The sequence below is a fragment of the Microtus pennsylvanicus genome, chromosome 13, assembly GCF_037038515.1.
Source record: "Microtus pennsylvanicus isolate mMicPen1 chromosome 13, mMicPen1.hap1, whole genome shotgun sequence".
NCBI lineage: Eukaryota > Metazoa > Chordata > Mammalia > Rodentia > Cricetidae > Microtus > Microtus pennsylvanicus.
The window spans coordinates 36,556,259-36,574,995 of NC_134591.1; the positions used below are offsets into that span (position 1 = coordinate 36,556,259).

The 18,737-nt window shown below is 44.9% G+C and overlaps 1 protein-coding gene across 1 annotated transcript in view; it reads left to right on the forward strand.

Annotated features, from left to right (window-relative positions):
* Ror1 (receptor tyrosine kinase like orphan receptor 1) overlaps positions 1-18,737 on the forward strand; it is a 348,858-nt gene that overhangs the window by 204,250 nt on the left and 125,871 nt on the right. The window contains exon 2 of the mRNA XM_075945170.1: positions 1,458-1,529. Within this exon, the coding sequence (XP_075801285.1) occupies positions 1,458-1,529 (72 nt within the window). The remainder of the gene's footprint in view (positions 1-1,457; positions 1,530-18,737) is intronic.

Here is an 18,737-nt window from a genome sequence, read left to right on the forward strand (position 1 = left end):
CCATCCTTGGGCAGAAGTCAGGAGAAGAATCCTCCCTCTGTGGATTCATGATAAGCGGTTTCCTACTTGGGTCATCTTTCTTAGGGGATTCACAGTTCAGCGTGTAACGTGCTGTTAGATATACTACTGCTTATCTGACTTCAGCTGCCCTTAACAAATCTACAGGGTGAAGGAGCAGACCAGGACCATGGGCAGGGTGTGTGGCACGTGGAAGTAAGTCTGCCTAGTGCCCATGTGTTTCTGCGGACAGGTTAGAAGTGATCTTGGCAAGGTTTCCGTAGACAGACATTGTCTCTGGCGCGAAGGACGAGGACATGTGCCATCTCTAGCCAGTTGGTGGAGGCCCAGCTGTTGATAAGGAAATACGGAAAGTGCTTATTTCTGGACAAGTGAGATCCAGAGATGGGGTGGGTCTCACAGCTCAGTACTAGGCAGCCCAGGCCACCCGGAGGCTTGTGGGTAAGCCAGGCACTGTGCTCCAATGTCAGGGATTCTACTTACTTTGGAAGTTCAGCTTTTTTCCAATTCAGACCTGGTTTTAGTGGCTACTTAAAATACTCTATCTTGCAAAGACTGTATCACAGATGCTGGGCTTAATAGACAAAAGGAATCATAATAGATTCATGATGTTTGCAGGGGACTGAAGGTGGGGTGACATCATATGTGCAGTGTCTGATGACCTTGGTCCCCTCAGAGCCTACCCAACACTAATGTTCTGCAATACTATATGGGTGTCGTTTGTACATAGCCCAAGGGGAAGTTACAACAACCCTACTTAAAATATGTTTGTAAAATGATGCCATGCTTGCCTTGAACTTCACAGAAACAACAAAGCCATTCTATGTGTAGCACCGTCTATTATTGAAAGGTTTTTAAATCTTCATAGTACATTGTGTCCTTTAGAGGGTTGATTTACATACTTGCTTTAAATTATGGTGGCTTTGAAAATTACTGTTTAAGTGTAGTTACCACAGATGACACTGTGCGTTCAAATGCCTCGCTTTCATTTGCCTCGACTTAAAGAGGCGGTGTCAAGAACTGAATTTCTCTGCCCACAGAGTCGTACACCCAGTGCATGAAAGCAGCAGGCAAGGTACCATTGTCTATTTTTCTCCCCTGATAGGACTTCTGAATGCATCAGTCCGAGGCTGGTCTTCTGGCAAGACTCTTTTGAGAAAATGTGGTTGTCTCTGTCGGTATGGTTTTCTGTTAACATAGTTCTTTGCATTTTAACCCTCAGGGTAGAATTTTAAAGTCAAGGTCTGGCCTGCAGCTTGACTGGCTCAGAGGGCCTCTGTGATGGGGACCACAGCTGGCTGCTGGAGCTGCCTCATCTATACTAAGACATAATACCATGGCAGTTTGTCTCGGAAGGAAAGCCCTTAGGATATAATACTTCTACCAGCCTGGAAATGACCTTATGGAATAATGCCCTCCCCACTTCTTTCTCGTTCCAGAAACAGAGCTGTCAGTCACTGCTGAGCTAGTGCCTACCTCATCCTGGAACATTTCAAGTGATGTCGACAAAGGTACATGGAGGGGAAACCACGGGCCAGAGGAGGAGGGAAAAGATAAAGCTCACCCATAAGCCCGGCCTGCTCTTCCTTGTAACGAATCTCTGTCCACATCAACAGGGAGAGGAGGAGGCAGCTGCAATGAACCCCTGGCTTACATTGTGATGACTTAACTTTTAATTATTTGGAATTATTTCTGAAGAACTTTTTTTCCCTTTTCTTTTTCTCTTCTTCCTGTAAAACGTTCCACATGGTTAAAATGCTTCAAGATGTGAAGCGGGGCCGTTTCTGACCTTCCTGTCTCTGCATCCAGGGCACCTTGTTTGGGGGATTTGCTTCAGCCTAAGCCAAGTCTGATCAGAGCTGTTGGCTGGGTGACCTTTCTGGACCAGCATTTGATGTGCTTGTGGGGTTCAGGACCCGGCATTCAGAATGCTTGTAATTGCCTGTGTGTACAGACAGCAGCTTCCTATGTGCACGTGGGGAGCATGTTCCCGGCGTGGAGTTGCGGCTTTGCATTAATTAAGGCCTGCCATATGCTTTGGCTGGTCTGAGGAGATCCTATGGCCTGGGCAGGGCAGAGCCCAGGTGTGCTGGCTCTGTCTGCCTCCAGCCTTCTTTCTTTTTAGTCCCCCTTGACTTGCCGCTATCCCTAGCTGGATTTCTGCTTCTTCTAGTGTTTCCTCTTTCTCAATATGGCTCATCCTCTGCTCTTCCTTTGCTCATACCCATCCCCCACCTTCTGCAAGGAGCTCGTTCTTTCTCCTTGAAATGTCCATTGCCTCATTCATTCATTCATTTATCCATCCATCCATCCATCCATCCATCCATCCATCCATCCATCCATCCAGCGATACATTGTTTAAATTCTTATTGATTCTTTCTCTGGGAACTATTTGTAGAATTAGGATCCAGAAATGGATTTTTTTTTCTGTATATTCGTCTCTTAACTAACTAGGTACTGTAAACACCCATCTTCCCTTAAGGCTGGGAGAGCTTTATAGGTGGATTTCTACAAATCTATCTTGGTTTTGGGTGGTGGGGCTGATAGTGATAAGGGTACAGACTCTAGTCCTTATTAAATCCTCAATGAAGGTGGATAAAAATATGAACCCACCATACTACGCAAGAGGTTATTTTGATACTTCAGATGTTCAAATACTTATGTCCAGCAACCTGCTGGGTTTCTCCTTTAGCTCGGGTGTCATTCTGAGTTCTGAGACTGTAAAGGGAAAAGGAGTTTGCATCCTTTTCTTTTCGTATCACTATGATAAAATATCTCAAAGGAAGTGGGACAACCCTATCCAGGCTGACAGTTTGTGAGGGTACAGTCCATCACGGTAGGGAAGTCAAGGCAGAGTTCACGGTGGCTCAGAGCTGTGGCAGTGGGATTGGGAGGCTCACGGCTGTGGCTATGGTACTGTGAGGCTGCTTGTAGACCTGGGGACAGAGAAGTCAGGTTAGAACTTGGACTTGGCAATAACCCACAAGAGACCCACTACTTCTAGCTTTATCCTGCCTCCTAACAGTTCCACCACCTCCCCAAACAGTGCTACCAACCAGGAACCAGGAATTCAATCACACAAACCTGTTTAAACCCTTAACAGGTCAAAAGTCACCTCCATCATTTCCTTTTGTGACCAGCTCTCCTGTCACTACAAGCTTCACTGAGAGTGTGTTTCCTGTCTGAGGGGAGAGTTCTTCATAGGAGAGCACAGTAGATAGTACATGTTCTTAGGCATTTCAGAATGCTAGCAGGAGACAGACAGACAGAGATACTTTTTTTTTTAAGAATTGGATTGAATCTATATTTTTAAAATGGTATTACTGTTATTCCTCTTCATATCAGGTGGCCAAACAAGACCTAGGAGGCAGTAGAATTCTAACACATGTTTATGGAATGGTTTGAATGGGGAGAGGAGACAAAGAACACCAGACAGTTTACTTAGTGCTTGTTCTGTGGCAGCTGCTGTGGCAGATGCTTTCAGTGTGTGAACTTACGGTGCAAGCTCCTTGTGACAACTATGGAGTCCTCACATCCAGGCCACGTGCAAATCACCAGCCTCCTGTTCTCAGTACCAAGAAACCTGAATGGGCCGGAAAGGTCCAAGGCTGCTGGTGAGAAACTCACCTGCCCTGCGTGCGGTCTCCGCAGAGCATTGTCTGTGATAATAGTTGCCTTTTGAGAAGAAAGCAGTATCTGCTGAACCGCTGGGTAGTGGGCAGGGGAAATCTGCTCAGATTCTTTCATTTGTTCAGGAGAGCCTTGCAGAAAACATGGGAGCTTCCTAGTGATTCTTGCTGTCATGTTGTGTTATATGATTAATGTGGACTGGTCTTTCATTCCCCTCTAGAATTAGAGAGCTGCTTAAGTAATCCGCTTACTTATTCATTGCTTAAATCTTTATTGATTTCTTTTCTGGGTCGTATTTGAGCAATTAGGATCCATAGACCAGTCAGGAAAGGGATCCTGTTCCTTGTTCCATGGACTTGGAGCTTCACTGCAAATAGCAATGTCCAGATATATCGTTAAAGCCTTTGGGTTGCTTTCAGAGATGGAGCTATGGCAGGTGGAGCCCATTTCCTAACCACATAGGCCAGCTGGTGGGAATAAAAATGAAATCCACCATCAGGCTGGCACACAAAGAGAGGGATCACTGGGTTGTAGAAATTAAGAGTGTACTCAATGCTTTAGTGGTGACCAGTGATGGGGAGAAAAGATGAAGGTCCTGTGGAGGAAGTATGTGTGATTCTTAGGATGGTGCCAGGATCCAAGCCATGGTCTTCGGGCCTTTCTGCCCAGTCTGCCAGCTGAGCATCCACATGAAGAAGGAATGAAAGAAAAGCCCTACTAGGCACACGAGGATACTTTTCTTCTAACCCATCCCTCCCAGCTGACCTCCTCAGCCTTACCATGAAAGCTGCTACTGATGGGCCAGCAGGGGATGAGGGTGGGGGGTTTCTGAAACGAATGTTTCAGAAGGAAGTACCAGCTAAAGTGGACTCAGGGGCTCATCCTCAGGACCACCAAGGGATGCTGGGATGCATGTGTTGAGAGCCCCGTTCCCTTCACAGGTTCAATCGCAGGTTCTTTACCCAAGCCAAATGTTTCTTTTGGAGAAATTGACTGGAAATTGCACTCGTAGGAAGCAGAAAGGAAGGGAACCTATGGCTGCAAAGAAATTGTAAGGTCAGCCTCCAACTACAGATAGTTCTCTGTGGTGACAAATGGGCGTGAGAGCCTTGTTTAATGGAGATTTGGCTTTCTTTCTCAGCTTGGAACTTTAGATATTACAGAGACATTGGCTCTGACTAGTACAGGCTCTGTCTGGACTTTACTCCGAGTTCTGGCTTCCTTTTATGGTTGTATCTATTGCCTAAGATTGTTTTCCTGGCCAAGAAGAACACCTGTGGTGTTGTCGTCTGTCTGTGCAGAGCTAGGGTGGCTACTTGCACACCACAATATACAGACCTGGACTTGGCACCTTAACCCAGAGCTTCACCATCAAGAGCCATGGCAAGTCCCTAGTTCAGGGGTGGCTGCCTCCACTTCCGGCTTGATTCATCCTTGACACACAAGTAGTCTGCGTCAATTGTATTGGGTGACCTGTACCTTGAAAATCCATTATCGGCTGGACAAAATGAGGCAGCAGAGTCATTGTATTGTGTTCCTAATTATATAAATTTGGAACAGTGGCAGGGCTTAAAGGTGACAAGGTACTTTGACACTTAGCACGCTGAAAGTCCTCCTGGAACTTGGCTCTCTGAGAGCTTACTCCACTTTGTGTCCCATCTTCAAAACTGGCATCTAAGTGAAGTGCTTTCCCATCAAATCCCTGGGATTGCCACATGGTAGTGAAGATTCTCAAGTTGAGCAGTTTGAGTCTTCAGCGACATCTACTCATGCTTACACAGAGGCCAGCAGTGGAGCCATAGGACAAACCAGAGAATCTCTGCTTGGAGATAATAATTGGTCCATGCACGGAGGACTCGATGAGCCAGACTGCCATTTTATCCTGAACTTCATCTTGCCCTGGGCCCTGTGCTAGCTCTGCACCCAGACCACTGGCTCCCTTCAGCACATCTGGAAAGCCAAGCTCTGTTGGTGGAGCTCTTTAAGCTGCTCTTTCTTCTCCTCAAGGCCTGCTGGTACTCTTTCTTTCTCTGCCCACCTCAGTTGTTGAAAGGCAACCCTTTTTAAACAAGCATGCTACTGGTCTCCAACATCAGCTCCCTCCAACATCAGGCTTTCTCTGAGACTTTTGTTAGTCTGCTCGACAAACCCATTCAGATTTGCAAACGGACTTTCCAAAAGGAGGCCTATGGGATTCTGCCATAAAAGAGGAGGATTAGGGATGCTTGTGGTCCATCTTGATTCTTTAAAGCTGCTCATAGGAGAGGCTTGCCATTAAGCACCCTTTCTTGTCCCTGCCACTTCAGTCCCTCACACCGTGGCTCCTTGTCTGCAGCTCTTAAGGGGCATTCAGCTGAGAGGAAGGAGGCCAGGAGGTGACCAACTTCCTTAAAAAAAAATCCTAGCCCCAAACAGACAGAACAGCCCAAGACCTTGGTAGTGTGTATGCAGGCAGGCCTCTTCACCACTTACAACTGAAAGAGATATTTAGAGATGTTTATCTTCCCCCTGCCATGAGGATTTGATTCCCTACTCTTTTGGGTACCATTTTCCCTGACTTTCCCTAGCTTTCTCATTCCTGCAGGTTCCATAGGTGGGTTCCAGCCTGCTTCCTTCTGGGGTTGTGAGGGATCCTTCTGTGGGATCCACTTTGGTAGTAGCTTTGGAGTTTGGCTTTAAACTCCATCTAGAAAGCTGTGGACCAGGGTTGTGTTTATAGGGATCATAGACAGCCATGAACTTATGGTCTTGGTCAACCCAAATAAAGGCCTATCAGGCTGTTAGGTGGAGAGGCCACTGGCTAAGGGCCTGGGAAGGGGGACAGCCCCTGCCTTAGCTCCTCTGTTACTCTCGTGGCTATGCTACTGTAGTGCCAAGCTTTCCACTGTCCCCAGCCTATTTCAGGCAATTGTCACACTTGGCTGTTTGCTCTGATGAGAATCTGCCCCCGCCCCCTGCCCAGTCTTTTGCTGTTGATAAGGGCCCAGGTCAGACATCACTATTTCCTATAAGACTCTCTTGACTCCCCCTTTCACATAGGTGTTCACCTGTGTTCCTTGTCTCTTGCTAGAACATGTCTTCATCCCTGTATGTTCTTCTCCTCACAGTCCTCCATCTCTCAGGAGAGGAGTCTGTGTTGAGCATTTTCATCTCAAATAAAGCTCTCCCCGATTCCCCCTTGTAGGAGCAGGGCCAGCCGGGAAGCTCACTGCGCAAGTGGCTTTGGGAAGACTCGGAGTTCCACACTAAGAGCCTCAGGACCAGGAATCAGCCTCACTTTCCTGTCCTGGTGGCTCAGTAGTTTGAATGTTTAAGTGGATGTGTTAAATCAGAACGTGGAAGCAAACATTATTAATGCAGCCCCCAGAAACTGTAAGAAGCAAGGAATGGGTTCTACCTCACACCCCAGAGGAAGCTCCATCCTGCTAGGCTTTGAACATCTAACTCCAAAACCAGGATACTTATATTTTCATTGTTTTGAGCCTCCAAATTTAGGATAACTTGTCACGGTAATGTCAGGAGCAGAATAGACCTAGGCAAGTTGCCCGAAGTCACAAGAGAGTGAACCTGAAGTTTGAACCCAGTCTATTAATATTAGATTAAATTGTCTCAAATCAAATGAAAATGTTTCCTTAGATTTGTTTAATGAACAGAGATTTACTGAGCGAATACTGCAGTTAGCTCTGTGCTGGAGGCCGAAGATAAGGAGGCAATAATGAACAAGACAGATGTAAGTTAACCTTTGGATGGTGTTACAGGTTTGAGTGGGCTCTTGAGTCTCCAGCTGACATCAGTCTTTGGAAGGTTGTGGAACCTTTAAAAGGCTGGGTCAAACTGAAGGAAGAGGATCACTGGTAGACTTCGGGCTGTTATAGATTTTCCTGGCTCCGGCCTAGGTCTTTGTTTCCTGATTGACGCCAGGTAACAAGCCCCTGCCACACAGTCTGCATGGAGCCACCTGCCATGCCTTTTCTTCCCATCTTCCCAGGATGGCTCAGACTGTGCGCCTAGATAAATCCTTCCTCTCCTAAGGGCTTCGTTCTGATATCACAGAGACGAGGAAAGTACATTATACAGGTATTTAACTCCAGTTCAGTGGGAGAGACTTTAAATGATTACTTTCGTCTTCATAGATTTACTCAAAATCATGTCAGTCCAGCAGTGAGACATGCCGCAAAGGAGAAGTATAAAAGCCAAGACTTTATTCTGGAAAACAAGCGAACAATCCTTGCCTGCTCCTTGGTAGGCCCAACTAAAAGCTACCAGAGGTAGGGTCAGCCTTGTGTCCTCTCTAGCCTATTCCTGGGAGTCTGAACTTGAAACCGTACCTCAGCCCTCTGGGGCTTGTGGAAGTTGTTCTGCCATGAAGCAAATCTCTGAGGATAGGGACCCACGAAAGGAGGCAGTGAAGCTCGTGCACATGCGAGCTCTGCAACCCATTACAGACATCATCAAGAGGAGGCGGGGTGTGGGAGGATTTCTTCAGACAAGGTTGCAAACTTTGGCATTCCAGCGCCAGGCCCGATTTCCTGGAGGGCTGTGAGAAACTCCCTAATTACCCTTCATTCCGGACCATGTTGTTCCAGAGCAGCTCTTGCCAAGAGCCTGTGCTTAAATGTCACTTTGCTTGGTTGTCCTGCGCACGATGCTCACGGGCTCAGAAAAACTACCCATAGCCTTGCTGCCTCGGCTGAGCAGGAGGTTCAGGCCCCCAGATGTCTCAGGGGCTCTTGGCTCTGCTTCCAGCTGTCACAAGGAAGGCTGATTTACTTCTCACCTCTTTTGTTTTCTTTTTGTTGTTGTTGTTGCAAATGAGTCCATTTTCATGGATCCTAAATTCCACCTGACCATCTCAGATCTCTGGAATATGCTAGGATAGAGTTCAGACTGACCTTTAAGGGTGTCTTGTCTGTGACCTTCAGTTATCTTCTGGACTCAGAGGGAAGGATTCTCCTAAAGGACCTTTTCCTGTACTTTAACATCAACATTGCTCCCCCAAATCATATCCACTCATTCAGTCAGTGGTCACATAGACTCACTATGTGTCAGGACCACACAGAACTGAAGCAGTTGGCGAAAGCATCAAAGTCCCCACTCTCGGAGGGGGAGTTAGTGAATCCCAGATGTCATGCGAACCCTTCCTGAATGGTTCCTGCTGAGCTCCATCAAAACCCTGGGCGCACGCTGCTGTGTCCATTTTATAGATAGGAAAGCAAGTCAGAGCAATGTAACTCAGCTAATAAAATGCAGAGCCAGAACATTGGGCCTCAGTACCCACTGTAGGCCATTTCTATTGTATTCTGACTCATTAGACTTAATACAGTAGTTGATTCTGTGATTTAGCATATTTCCAACTTTGTATCTTATGTGAGTCTGATCCTAAGAAATTTGTATGATTTTCTTTTTTTTTAAGCAGGAGAAGGATGTAGACTAAACCTTCTTCCAAATAATAGCTTGTCCTTTGGTGAATGTAGTAAGCTACCTCTTAGACAATTTTAATAGTTCAGCTCTTGTCTTTACAGAATCTACAGACCATATTTGTCATCTACTTGTTTTCCCTCTTCTTCCCCTTATGCTAGCTCACACACTTTTGCTGTTTTCTTGCATGCTCCTTCCTGTGCCAGCTAATCGCCCCTGGAGGCAGGGTCGGCCACACATCCTCTCTGGCCTGTTTTCCTGTGGTAGTAAGCTCCGAGTAATCAATTAACATGTGCGCTCCTCTCTAATAGTCTAGCAAGAGAAGGAAACCAGAGTGGGTACGTGTCTTAGTCTGGTTTCTATTGCTGTAAAGAGACACCAAGACCATAGCAACTCTTAGAAAGAAAACATTTAACTGGGGTGGCTCACTTACAGTTGCAGAGGTTCAGCCAGTTATCATCATGGTGGGGAGCATGGTGGCCTGCAGGCAGTCATGGTACTGGAGAATCAGCTGCAAACCCTACATCTTGCAGGAAACAGGAAGTCAACTGAGATGCTGGGCAATATCCTCAGCATAGGAAACCTCAAAGCCTGCCCCCACAGTGACACTTTCTCCAACAAGGCCATAGCCATCCCAACAAAGCCACACCTCCTAATAGTTTCACTCCCTAGGAGATTATGGGGCCAATTACGTTTAGACTGCCACATTCTAGTCCCTGGCTCCCATAAGCTTATAACACTATCATAATGCTCCCATAAGCTTATAACACTATCATAATGCAAAATTCATTTAGTCCAACTTCAAAAGTCCCCATAGTCTACCACAATCTCAATAATGTTTTAAAGTACAAAGTTCAAAGTCTCTTATGAGATCCATGAAATCTCTTAACTGTAATCACCTGTAAAAATCAAAATAAAAAAGCAGATTAATATTTCCAATATATATTAATAGCATAGGATGTACATTGCCATTCCAAAATGTAGGAAAGGGAGGATAGTGAGAAAATATTGGGCAAAAACAAGACTGAAACCCAGCTGGGAAAACTCCAAACTCTGTACCTCCATGTCTGATGTCAAAATGCTCTTAAGATCTCCAACACACTTCTTTCTCTTGGGCTGGTTCCATTCCCTGTCTTCAGCTCTTCTGAGGACTCTGGCATCTCTAACATTTTGGATACTCCAAGGCAATTCAGGCTTCAGTTTCACAGCTTCACACAATGGCCTCTCCAATTAGGCCTCCATTTAGGGACACTTCTGACACATGCCTGGCCTCAATGACTTCTTTTAAGCACAGACACAAATTCCATAACCTCTTTATTTTTCTGTCCTTAAGCCTAAAACCAGAACCATGCAACCTAAGTTGCCAAATTCTGCTGCTTACTGGAGCTTGAACATGCCCCCCCTAATTTAGTTACATCTTCACCAGCTTTCTGTCCTTCAGTGCCCAAGCTTGACTGTCCTGAGACTTACTATATAGACCAGTGTAGTAGTTTGAATGTATTTGGCCCCCATAATCTCATAGGGAGTGACGCAATTAGGAGGTGTGGCTTTGTTGGAGCAGGTATGGCCTTGCTGGAGGAAGTGTGTCACTGTGGGGGCAGGCTTTCAGGTTTCCTATGCTCAGGATACCACACAGTGTTTCAGTAAACTTCCTGTTTGTAAGATGTAGGACTCTCAGCAACTCAAGCATCACATCTGGTGCACACTGCCATGCTCCCACCATGAAGATAATGGACTGAACCTCTGCAACTGTAAGCGAGCCACCCCAATGTTTCCTTTCTAAGAGAAGCTGTGGTCATGGTGTCTCTTCACGGCAATAAAAACCCTAACCAAGACAACCAGGCTGGCCTCAAACTCAGAGATCCACCAGCCTCTGCCTTCTCGGTGCCAGGATTAAAGGTGTGCCTCACCATACCTTCCTCAAGCTTCTCTGTAGTTCATTTTCACAAGATGGAAACAGCTGGGTGGAGCCTTGCCCTGAGGTCACCACTCCTGTATTCCATTTCTTAATCCATTTATCTCCTGGAACACAGGATTTAGCTCCATTCCAATTCCTAGTGTCCTTTCTCCTCAAACTTTACATTTTGTAATTTACCCTGCTCAGCTTGCTCCTTCTCATTATAAATCTTCATTAGAGTTACCACTAACAACCATACAACAGAGTCTATGCTGGGCTGTTTTGAGATTTCTTCTGCCAATGAAATTAATCCAAAACCCTTCACGTTAGCCTAAGGCAGTAATCCAAACTCTTCATTTTAGCCTCAGGCAGAACTTTATGGATAAGGGCACAACACAGCCACTTTCTTCACCAAAATATCACAAGAATGATCTCTAGGCAACCTAATAAAATTCTTCTTGTTTGAAACCTCTTGAGTGAGCCCCTGACAGTTCAAATAACGCATAGCACCACTGTATTCCATGTGCCTACTAGCATGGCCCATTGAGCAGTGTTTAAAGCATTCTACTGCTTTCATAACCCAAAATGTCAAAGAGCAAATTCCTTCAAACAAAAACATGGTCAGGCTTATCACAGCAATACCCCAGTGCCTGGTACCAACTTCTGTCCTAGTTTGGAGTTTTATTGCTGTGAAGAGACACCATGACCATGGCAACTCTTACAAAGAAAACATTTAATTGGGGTGACTTGATTACAATTTCAGAAGTGCAGTCCATTGTCACCATTTAGGGAGCATGGTGGCAGCAGTGGTGTGCTGGCAGGCCAGAATTGGAGAGGTAGATGAGAGCCTTATATCTTGCAGGCAACAGGAAATCTACAAAGACATGTCAAAACCCACTCCCACCGTGACACACTTCTGTAGCTGGGTTTTATTTTACTCAAGTCCCATGTTGGAACACCAAAATGTTGTTATTGGTTTTTTATTCTTTGCTCTTTACTTTTTGGCCCATTGGGGGCCTGCTACCCTGCTCCCAAGTAAATCATGACAAAGGCTTATTTTTGGACTTAGCTTGACTTGTTTCTTGCCAACTTTTCTTAAATTAACCCGTTTACCTTTTTGCCTCTGGGCTTTTACCTTTCTCTTACTCCATAGCTGGCTGGGTGTCTGGGTGACTGGCCCCTTGTTCTATCTTGCTTTGTCTTTTTTCCCCAGATTTCTCCTCCTACTCTCTCCTCTCTCTGCCTGCCAGGCCACCCTATCCTTTTTTCTCCCTTGCTATTGACCGTTCAGCTCTTTATTAGACCATCAGGTGTTTTAGACAGGCAAAGAATCACAGCTTCACAGAGTTAAACACATGCAACATAAACAAAAGCAACACATCTTTACATCATTAAACAAATGTTCCATGACATAAGCAAAAATAAACACCTTAAAATACTATTCTATAACAAAACACTTCCTCCAACAAGGCCGTACCCACTCCAACATAGCCACACCTCCTAGTACTGCCTCTTCCTATAAGATTATGGGGGTCAATTACATCTAGACTACCATAGTACATGATAGGCAAATGAGTGACATACTCTATACAACTCAATGGGGATGACAGCTGAGTATTATAGGATGGAGAAGAAATAGGAAACAAAGGAACACATCTGGATATGCCCTGCTTCTCTTCTCCTCTGCCAAAATTGTATGTCTATTTTCTTACGTAATTCTTCATGGATTTTTTTTTCAAATGGTGTCTCATTTTTCATAATCAAGTTTCTGTTCTTGGCATTCTTGGAGACATAACTGTTGTCCCAGAATGTGAGAAGGTTGGATGGGCACGATCCCTTAGCAGAGGCTTCTAAGAAGTGTTTATATCATCAAACAGCATGTACGGCTCTTGGGTTTTACCACAGAATCAGTGCTGTTAGCAACACTGATTATAACAACGTAATAAAAAGTATAGCAATAATTCTTAATGATTCTAGAGTAGCTTCCACATAGCGGACAATGTAAGTAGTCCCCTATGTAAATGATCTATTTCTACTTGCTCCCAGGAAGCTGGGCCTTAGAGAGACTGAGTATCTCTGTTTCGTTTCTGCTGCTTTGATAAAATATCCTAATCCAAAGCAGCTTAGGGGAGAAGGGTTCTAATTTAGCTCCCGATTCCAGGTTATGGTCTGTTACTAGAGGAAGTGACAGCATCAGGAACTCGAGGCAGCTGGTCCCATCTGATTCCTAGCCAAGATCAGAGAGGAAGACCACACACATCCGCAGCCGCTTGCTTGTGTTCAACTCAGCTTCTCCACTCTTTCAGTGCAGGATCCTCTGCCTAGGGAATGGTGCTGTCCACAAGTGGATTTGGTCTTTTCACACCAGTTGACTTTATTAAGACAGTCCACAGAACCTGTTCACAGACCAACACAATATCAACAGTCCCTCGCTGGGACTCTTTTTCCCAGGTGATAGGCTGTGCCAAGTTGACTACGCAATAGGAACAATATATTCAGTTCCGCTGCTTTTGGGTCTGTGTTGAGGCAGATCATAGGTAAGGGAGGGCAAGTGGAGCCAAGCATCTCCCTTCATGATGGCCAGGAAGCTGACACAGGGGTAGGGCCCAGGGTCCTAATACCCACTCAAGGCCATCCCTCAATGACCTACAGTCAACCCACTAGGCCACACATAGGTTTCATCATCTCCAAGTAGCGCCACAGCCTGGGACCAAACTTTTAACACATGACCTTTGGAAGACATTTAAAATATAGACCAGAGCTGGGGACATTCTTTGGCTAATTTTGCAGTTTTCTTCCACTTTTAAAAATTGTATACCTTGGGAATTCTTGACATATGCTTGACAGGAGTTTAATGGAAACAGACTCATAAATCCTCCCTTTTCCATCATTTTATGAAAAAGATTTATTATAAAACTCTTACTGGGATTATTACAGATTATCATTAAATCATTTCATGCATTGTTTTCCCGTCATATTTATAAGACCGTCTGGAGGGCACTGCTTTGGGAATGTCTTTTCTAATAAAAATTGACCGGCTTTTGGACAATAGGAGCAGTGTTTTTCAACCGAAGTCTGAGCTGTCTGGGGGGAGAAAGAAAATATGCCAGAGATGTCACTGGGCTCTAAAGTCAGAGGGATGGGGTACTTAGCTCCACTCTCCTGATGACATTCCATGCTGAAGGTGGGTCCCTGTAGACTGCTCCCTCCGCGTCAGCTTCTGGGGCAGGCAGCCAACATCCTGAAGCAGCTGCCATGTTCCTTGGGTGATTCATGTGTGAACGCGTCTCCCCCAGAAGAATGTGGGCCATCATGTTCTTCCCAGAGTGCTGCTCTTATCATCCCCGAAGTGTTTGCTCATGTAAATGGATACCAGTTGGAAAGTTTAAGGATCGTGGAGGATGCTTGCCCCATCCTAATACATAACCCTTTGGTCTATAGTATCTTATATCTGGCTGCATTAGTTTTCAGTTAACAGAACTGGACCTTACATATAAACTGATGTACATTCTTGTATTACATCACAGATAAATTTAGAATGGCCGTGAATCTCTGTCTCACAACCCAAATGGTTTAGCTCAGTTCTCCTCTCATCCATCATGCAGCCTTGAATTCGGGCATAAGGCTCTATCCATGTACATGGTGCTGGCGATATGGGAGATATCCAGATCTACACTAATTCTTCTCCGCTCTTGAGGACAGTACAGAATAACTGCCAGGCGCATTCAGAAGGACTCTGTTTCTTTTCTTTCCTCCTGTCTTCTTTTCCCAGGAAAATAGACAGACTTCTTTACTCATGCTTTTATTATGCAAAACAGGTCATTTCTGAGTGAGAATTGGGCCAGGAATGATGATATTTTTGTGGAAGGTAGAAATGTCATTAAAATGTGACTATGAGCTTGACATTTCTTGGGGATCTTTTAGCCCAGTCTCCCGTGTTTAACAGACATGACCCAGAGAGAAAAAAAAACTTACAATCAGTATTTTTGTGGCAGAAGTAGGAGCATATTAGCCCTAACAGCACAGATTCTCGGTGGAGGAGAAGGTTTTAGGGGAGGTGTCAGGGCATCATTAGCTTTGCTATAGTCCTATGGAAACCCCAAGATGAAATTCTCAGCTAGCTGCCATTGTTCTTTGTTCCCAATCTTAAAAATGAGGGTAAAAAAAAAAAATCAAATGGGTTTTATTGAAAACCTTTCTCTGTATGGTGTTATCATTTACCCATAGTAAAATTTTACTGTTTTTAGTTGGGTGTTTTTAGTTGTGATGTTCCCATGAGTGTGGGTGCCCTTGGAGGCCAGAGGTGTTGGATACACCTAGAGCAGTGATTACAGGCAGCTGTTGGCTGCAGGAAATTGGTGTGTGAAATAGGTTCTGGGTCCTGGGAAGAACAGCCAGTTTTCTGAACTACTTGGCTAGCTCTCCGGTCCCCAACTTTCCATAGCTTAAAATTAATACTTTAAATGGAACCTAGAAAGTTCAAAATCATAGAGGGAAAAATAGAAAGGTAGTTTCCAGGAGCTGAGAGGAATGGGGGGGAGTGAAAGAGTATTGGTTGAGTGAGGGGGTTTTAGTTTAAGAACATGAAAAATGTCTGGAGGTGGCTGGTGTAGAGTACTGTGATGACCGAGGGGTACTGTGACGTCACAGAGTATTATGATGCCCGCAGGGTATTGCGATGTTGCAGCATACTATGATGTCACAGAGTATTGTGATGTTGCAGTGTACTATGATGTCAGAGTATTGTGATATCACAGTATTGTGATGCCTTAGTATGGTGATGCCTCAGAGTGTTGTGATATCACAGAGTATTGTGATGTCACAGAGTGTTATGATGTCACAGAGTGCTATGATGTCACAGAGTGTTGTGATGTCACAGAGTGCTGTGATGTCACAATGCTATGATGTCACAGAGTGCTATGATGTCACAGAGTGCTATGATGTCACAGAGTGTTGTGATGTCACAGAGTGTTGTGATGTCACAGAGTGCTGTGATGTCACAGAGTGTTATGATGTCACAGAGTGCTATGATGTCACAGAGTGCTGTGATGTCACAGAGTGTTGTGATGTCACAGAGTGTTGTGATGTCACAGAGTGTTGTGATGTCACAGAGTGTTATGATGTCACAGAGTGCTATGATATCACAGAGTGTTGTGATGTCACAGAGTGTTGTGATGTCACAGAATGCTGTGATGTCACAGAGTGCTGTGATGTCACAATGCTATGATGTCACAGAGTGCTATGATGTCACAGAGTGCTATGATGTCACAGAGTGTTGTGATGTCACAGAGTGTTGTGATGTCACAGAGTGTTGTGATGTCACAGAGTGCTGTGATGTCACAATGCTATGATGTCACAGAGTGCTGTGATGTCACAGAGTGCTATGATGTCACAGAGTGCTATGATGTCACAGAGTGTTGTGATGTCACAGAGTGCTGTGATGTCACAGAGTGCTGTGATATCACAGAGTGTTGTGATGTCACGGAGTGTTGTGATGTCATAGAGTGTTGTGATGTCACGGAGTGCTGTGATGTCACAGAGTGTTGTGATGTCACGGAGTGTTGTGGTGTCATAGAGTGTTGTGATGTCACAGGGTCCTGTGGAATCACAGAGTATTGTGATATAACAGTGCTGTGATGCTGCAGGGTGCTGTGAAAGTACTTGATGTCACAGAACTGTTTTCTCCAATGGTTGTAAGGAAGATGCTGCTATACATTTTGGTCACAGTGAAAACAGCGTACAGTTTTCTTCACAACATTTGGAATCTCCAGTGCCCTTTCCACCTGTCACTCCATTAAGGCTTGGGTGCCCTGAAGGAGAATAATAACAAAACTGAATTGTTAATTGTTTTGTATTTTGTTGTTTTCAAAATGATCTCACTCTTGTCATTGCAAAATATGGAGAAAAGCATGGCTGGCCTCCTTAGCACCATTTTATAAATGAGTTAACTCAGCTCCAAATTTGCACGGCTGTAGGTACCAAAGTGGCACCTGGAACCCAAGAGTGATGTTCTCAAAGTCAAGCATGACTCAGTGTAAATGATTCAAATCAATGCTTGACATTTTTTATACTTGTTAACCTCGGACATGGACAGGACATTTAGAAGGATTTTTTAGAATTCCCAACTCTGACTTGATTTGAATATTTTGAACACAAATTACTTAAGTCGCCGCATTGTCTGAATGCTGGTTAACTGGGGCTTTGCTGTATGGTAATGCCATGGCAAGAACCTCTAGATTTATCATCTACTAGGACCTGTTCTAGGTGCCCTCACTCTGTTAACTCAGTCATCAAAACAAATGGCTTATTTTTTACTTAGAAGTCATATTTCCATTCATCAGGGGTAGGATTGTTGGCATTTGGGGCACAGGAGGCACAGTCCCCACCGTCACCCTCCTTGCCTGAGATGTTCCCCTCAACTTTTAAGGACCTTGACTCAATTCAAATCATAATTGGTAGCTTTAATGCAAAAAAGAATTCCATGTCCACCCAGCATATGAAGCAGTAAGCATAAAGGCCAAGAGGAAGACACTCAAGAGAAAAGACATGACACCCTAAGAACGTGACCGTGGATATCTAAGAGAAGAGGGGCAGGAGGAAGACATGCGCAGATGTGGACTTGGCTCCCAAAGGACCAGCTGCAGCTCACCTTTTGTTTGCTATGTTGTTGTTACTTGTTGGTTTTGCTGCATATGACTTTGGTGGGATTTGAAGTTATTATACTTAAAAGGTCCCTAAGAAACTGAGTGGAGGTCACCTGGTAGTTCCTGAGGGGCACCTGAAGGATTTCCATTGGTTAATTGAAAGCCCAGCTCTCAGGGACCAGGGGGGGTATCAGTTTATTTAATATGCTCAGGCGATTTCTAGGGAAAGGAATGATGTTCACCACAGGGTCCTGGACATTCTGGCCCTAAGCCTGAGTTGTTTTTACTTTCACATTTAATATCTCTGTACAAAAGGGACAGGAACTCTGTAGGCAGCCCTTCCAGAAAATAGGAATGGGGTTGGAATGTTTGCTTTTCAGCGGATGCGAGGCATCAATCATCCTCTAGGGTGGAAGGCTCTTTCCTTCTTCTGTCTCCAGAGTTTTCTGTGTTTCTCTAGCCTGCCTCCGCACCTGCTAGCCACCCTCCATGTGCTTAATACACTTCTTTATCTCGTAGAACCCACACATCAGTCTGAGGCAGCAGATCCTACAGGAGCTTACCATCTGAAAGAATTTGCCTGTCTGAGACAAGTGGCATGGCCAGGATTTGTTTCTTATTTATTTATTTATTTATTTATTTAAGATTTCTGTCTCTTCCCCACCACCGCCTCCCATTTCCCTCCCCTCCTCCAATCAAGTCCCCCTCCCTCGTCAGCCCAAAGAGCAATCAGGGTTCCCTGCCCTGTGGGAAGTCCAAGGACCATCCATCTCCATCCAGGTCTAGTAAGGTGAGCATCCAAACTGCCTAGGCTCCCACAAAGAATGGCTAGGATTTGAACCCAGGCCTCCCCACTGCTTCTATGCTGCTCCGATTGCACGCTGTGTCTTTTGAATCACTGTTGTCTCTCAGGATTGGTGATATTATCTGCATGGTTGGGGCAGTGTCCAGGGATGGGCACTAGTTGGTTCACTTCTTGAGGGACTTCTAAATTTCACCCAGAAATTCTGGCTGGAAATCTGATTCGGTTGCTGAAAGCACTGAAATACAGTTTTCATGTTCATGCGCAATTTGCTTTCTCCTTTTCTTTTATTATCCCGAGACTTACTGTAAATCACCTCTGCCATCAG